The 5,555-nt window shown below is 33.5% G+C and overlaps 1 protein-coding gene across 1 annotated transcript; it reads right to left on the bottom strand.

The window, feature by feature from the left end:
• Positions 1–1,039: 1,039 nt before the first annotated feature.
• LOC131168872 (chloroplast protein FOR GROWTH AND FERTILITY 2-like) lies at positions 1,040–5,139 on the bottom strand. Its single transcript, XM_058141399.1, has 2 exons — positions 4,617–5,139; positions 1,040–2,308 (listed from the first exon to the last, which is right to left on the bottom strand). Exons 1-2 carry the CDS (start codon positions 4,908–4,910, stop codon positions 1,466–1,468), a joined length of 1,137 nt encoding a protein of 378 aa, XP_057997382.1. The 5' UTR covers positions 4,911–5,139; the 3' UTR covers positions 1,040–1,465.
• Between the last annotated feature and the right edge of the window lie 416 nt (positions 5,140–5,555).

The following is a 5,555-nucleotide window of genomic DNA, read 5'->3' as shown; positions in this document are numbered from 1 at the left end:
ATAAAAAAACAAAATTATATCAAAATAATAAAATAAGTTTGCTTCAATGCAATTACGTTTTTATTGCAATAGTTATTTTTTATTCTATTTTTTTTTTATTTAGTTAAAGAAAATATCAATCATGCACATCTTTGCCATTAAGCCATGCATAAAAACAATTAGCACCTAAGGCTTTATAAATTACAAAATCCATTTCTAAAACGAATTTATTATTATTATTATTATTATTATTATTATTATTATTATTATTATTATAGCCCACCAATTGATTCAATTTGATTTTTTTTTAAGTAGAATTAAATAAAATAAAATTTTTTAAAACAAAAATAAATTAAAAAACTACATTGTGATTTAAGGATTAAAATTATTTTTAGGAAAAAATATTATTTTAAATATGATTAAAAAATAATTTGAAAAAATCTTTTTTATTATTTTAATTTTTTTATAATTAAAATTTATCAAATTTAATTTTTAATATTCTTTAATTAATATATTTAAAAAAAAAGTTCAACGACAATTTCAGTAGCAATGCTAAAAAAACTTTGATGAAGTTCAGATTGTTCAATTTTAAATAGAATAGTGCAGACTGGTACTCTGCATTACTCCATCAGTAAGTAAGATCAAACATACTAAGCTCATACTGACGTGATAATGTTCATCCAATGAATATAAAAATTTTAAAAAATAGAAGACAACATAGAATTTTATCTCCCATAATTAGATTCAAATGACTTTCTGCAAATCTCTAACAATCCCAAAGCAATTGCACCATAAGAATAAGACTATATCAAATTTTAATCCTTAAAAAAAAAAGTAAAAGAAGAAAAAAAAAAGCTACTATTATTGCCGATGATATGACTGTCTCAAAATACGTCAGTGCTTTACTCAGTAATTGACAGTTTCGGACACCTGCGCTTCAAACTATAACTATAGTTCAAACCATGTGGATGCTTCGATCTTGACTATGATTCAAACGTTTGTCAAACTCTATAAGACACGACTCAACTATTGTAAAATTCGCAACAAGCCGCTAGAATCCTGATCAAATGCAACTTTATCCATTACAAAAGGTCAGGTCAGCATGGCAACAACTGTTCTAGCAGTCCCAGATCAAGAGCCCCATAAGAACAGAAAGACTGCGATTGTGTGCCAAGAAGAGTCACATACAAGGACTTAATGAGGGCTACAAGAAGTGTATTGCACCAAATGGTAAAGCAAATCGTTCAATTGAACTCAAATTCTACCACAACTGAAAGACATAGGCTTCACTTGTATATCAAAAATTACAAACTCCAAAAGCAAAATAAGATAGTGAAGATGATGTTACTCACTGACATAAGATGTTGGGCAGGTTTTTTTTTGGAGGCCTGAAATAAATTGACTATACCTTTCTAAAGATCCTTCTCTTAACACTAAAATACTGGCTTGCAAATAGGAATCTCGATGCCTGTGTTAGATCGATCGATCAATACAAGTTAAATCCAAAAAACTGGCTAATGATAATGGCCAGGCCAAGGGCAATTGCAATCAGAGATGAAACCCAAGTGAGTTTCTCAGTAATTCTAGGCATTCGATCCTTTAATGCCTGACTACATGAGCCTATAAATACTGTATAGCTTCCCATTGCAACCACAGTCCCCAATAGGAACATGACTAGAAATGCAGCACCAGCCAAGCGCGAAGGCAATGCAAGCGCAGGCAAGACCATCATCAATGCATCTGGTTGCAACCCATGGACAATCCCAGTGGCAAAAGTAGCAAAGCCTATCTTCTTCTTCCCCACTGTTGGGCTTTCTAATGTTTCATAAACACTAACATCACACTCGCCATTTTCAAGGGCAACACATGGGTTTGGGGCTTCTGAAGCTTCCCTAATTCCCATAGCACCAATAACAAGTAGTGTAAAACCAACTATTCTTGTGCCCCAAGTTCTGATAATCTCAATGTGGAGCTGATCCTTTAGCAATAGAAACAACAAGCCAAATATGACCTGACCAGCATCATGGCCACAACCCCAAAGAGCCCCAACGACAGCACTTTCCATTCGGGAACGGCCAATTGAAAGCGGAGCCAAAGCAGCAAGGTGGTCTGGTCCTGACAGTGTATGTAAGCAACCAGCAAGGAAACCAGTCCAGGCACTACTTAACAATTCAGTACGCAACAGTTTTGCCCCAACTGCAGCAGCAGCAACAGGACCCCCAGTGTTTGCAGCGGTTTGAAAGGTTGCAAATGCTGGTGAAGCAAAAACTGGGTGGATTAAGAACATGATGACAGCTGAGAGTAATATAAACGTCCCCAGATTAACTGCCTGCAAAATTTTTAGAATATATGATATTTAATAAGCTCTTCAAACAAAGGTGGAAACCAATGCTAAACCAACCAAAACTTCTTCAACAAAGTTTATGTACAATTCAAACTCATTTGAAATTCTGGAAGTGCTCAAAATGCACTAGGTTTTCTAATATTTCTCACAGTTACTTCCTCTGCTTTAGTCCTAAAAGACTACAGACATTTTAAAATTGCACCAAATTTATCTTGCTTAACCAATTCCAAATTATCACATATGCATAGTAAGGAAAAGGAAAAAAATGTAATGAGTCATCATATAACAAATTCAGTGCGTGAATATATATATATATCAAAGGCCACGTGGTTTCGAACATTAGGAATCTCATGAATGCTTCAAATCATACTGGGGTCACCACACACATTTATCTACATCAAAACAAATAACTTAGACATTCATCCACAAATTAATTTGCTGATGTTAACACAAGTACAACATACGGGCAAAAGTAAAACTGGATACAAATTTGTTTGCTAATGCTTAAAGAAGAAAAACAAAGAGTGGCTGTGTTAAGATAAGACCAATCAAAACGTTAGAGATGCCACTAAATGGATATGGCAAATTGAAATCTATTCACTACATAGCCAGGACTTGAGTAATTGAGTACACCAATCAAGAATACAGGGTTCCTCCACTCATTTATCAATAAATAGGAAGATGGGATGGTATTAATGCAAGTGTTACAACCTCATGGCGGCTGTGTTAAGATAAGACCAATCAAAACATTAGAGATGCCACTAAATGGGTATGGCAAATTGAAATCAATTCACTATGTAGCTAGGACATGAGTAATTGAGTACACCAATCATGAATATACGGTTCCTCCACTCATTTATCAATAAATAGGAAGATGGGATGGTATTAATGCAAGCGTTGCAGCCTCATGGCTTCTAAGAAGGAAGAGTTATAGAACTTGAACTTCACAAAACCATAAATCTTAGAAAACAGCAGTAACATCAACTTTGGAGAAGGTGAGAAAGAGAACTCTTCATGATTGACCAAAATATACGGTGATAAAATAAATGCATGCACAACCTATTAATTTCTTATTAACATAATTTTAATATTCATAATATCAAAGTCTCATCCACTCTTTCTTTCTCTTGCTATTAGGAGTTAATATCACAATCATTCACCTAGCAACAAAAATTAATAAACAGATAATGGATACTTTACTAAAATTACTCTACCAGTGCCTCCCGTATTTCATCTACCCATTCATTTCTTTTACATAAAAATATGAACACAAAAAAAAATTGAGATCATTATTTACAATGATAGGACATTTTGGGAAGGACTTTTTTTTATAGGAAAGCCTGCAACCAGTAACATGCTATAGAAGGATGAGACAAAGGAGCTAAACCAATTATAGCTAGACAAAGACACTGATTTTATCTCAAGACATGTGTAAGCTCAAACTATCATTCAGACTTACTCATATGCACTATAAGTAAAGACCAAAATCCATCTTTAATTGTGCGATCATTTTAGAAGACCAGAAAAGGATAAGGCGAGTTCCTTGGGACTATAAAATAAGATACTGGAAATTGTCAGAAAGAGAGAATTAGAAGTGTCCACTACACATTTATTTCTAGAAAAGTAAGGAGATTTAAGCATTTCATTGTCTATGACAACATGCGATGAGATTTTTGTGATAGTATCTAAAGATGATTTTATAATGCTCTGATAAACTTTATGCATTTATGTTGGAGTAATCCCACCAAGACAGCTCCCTAGGATAAAATTTCTTAAGAATTAAATAATTCTGGGCAATTCCCATCTAATTCCCCTTTGGACTTCTTTTGGACGACAGCGTAATAGCTCTCAGATCTTCTGATACAGGACTGCCAATTCTTAATGATGGTATTTACAGCAATTCCAAAAAGGACCTCTGTTAAATTGTAATTTGCCCGACGCTCTCTCCAAATTTAACAACCTTTCTTTTCACCATTCAATTTCACCATTCCATTGAATGGTTACAGAATCACCCTCAAAGAAATTTACCAATAATTTGCTTGTCAATCATATAAAGACAATATGGCTATTGAAATCTGAAACCTTTTCTCATACAAGGAAAAATATATATTATTTCCTTGTCATCTGATTAAGTAACATGCAGACCTCAAACGTCAAACATGGCCAATAGAACAATAAACCACAATAATCAAACCATAATAAAACAACAAGAACACATAATTAAAGCACAGAAAGCCACAAAAACACAGGCCTTCGCGCACTAATGACCAAATAATTGAAAGAAGATCAATACCTTTTGTTGCACAGAAGCTCCATTTGCGATCTGTTGGGGAAAATGGGATTTTGGAATTGACCCAGTTCGCGAGTAAATCGGGGGAGGAGATAGAGAGGGCAGTTTAATTGAAGGGGTTGATGGGTTCTCATGACTGCAGGAAACTAAGTTGAGTCTCCTGAACTCAGGGCGTACTAGAGAGGGAAAACCAAGTTTGGGCAAGTCAAATCGTCGAAGTGGAGGGAGAAATGGGGTGGGTTTAAGGTGGAATTTGAGAGTAGGAGTAGGAGAAAAAGAGCATAGAAGCCTCTCCATGGCCTCTCTCCGTCTCTCTCTATGAAACGTAAAGCTTCGGTAGAGGGAGAGAGACAGAGAGGACGAAGGAGGACTACGGAGGTGGGGTTGGTGAGGATGGAGTTTTGGCTGATGAGAGTGCTGGCAGAAAATTATAGAATAGGAATGATCCTCTTCTTGTTAGAGCACAAGTTCAATAGTTTACCACCGTTCCCCGATTATGGCGTAACGAGCCAATGACATGTTTCCAAACAAGTTCAATTTTCTTTCTTTTTTCCTTTTCATTGATGGTTGCTTAATTTAATACACTTTAATTATAAAAATATTAAAATAATAAAATAATTTTTTTAAATTATTTTTTAATAATATCTAAAATAATTTTTTTATTGACAATATTAATTTTGAACCTTCAAATACATTGACAAACAAAGCATAACATAATCCTTAAAATGGAGATTTAACATTATTTAAATTTATGGTGAATTAAATTTAAATAAAAAAATTATGATTTAATTATTTAATATTCAAATAAAAATATTAAGAGAAATTAATTTTTTTTTATTTTCTTTTATTTCCATTTATCTCCATCTAAATAAAGGGTAAAAGAGATAAAATAAAAAATATGAAAAAATAAAGAATTTCTAAACAAAGGCATTGATAAAATTT

Source organism: Hevea brasiliensis, unplaced genomic scaffold, assembly GCF_030052815.1.
Source record: "Hevea brasiliensis isolate MT/VB/25A 57/8 unplaced genomic scaffold, ASM3005281v1 Scaf1, whole genome shotgun sequence".
Lineage (NCBI taxonomy): Eukaryota > Viridiplantae > Streptophyta > Magnoliopsida > Malpighiales > Euphorbiaceae > Hevea > Hevea brasiliensis.
The sequence above is the reverse complement of the archived record's forward strand: the minus strand, read 5'-3'. Positions and strand labels throughout refer to the sequence as shown.

What these genes read in the sequence shown, in the direction of transcription:
- LOC131168872 (XM_058141399.1), bottom strand. Translation starts at nt 4,910, where the DNA reads ATGGAGAGGCTTCTATGCTCTTTTTCTCCTACTCCTACTCTCAAATTC. An exon ending in GAGCTTCTGTGCAACAAAAG is followed by an intron (nt 2,309 to 4,616) that starts GTATTGATCTTC and finishes AAAATTTTGCAG; the next exon opens with GCAGTTAATCTGGGGACGTT.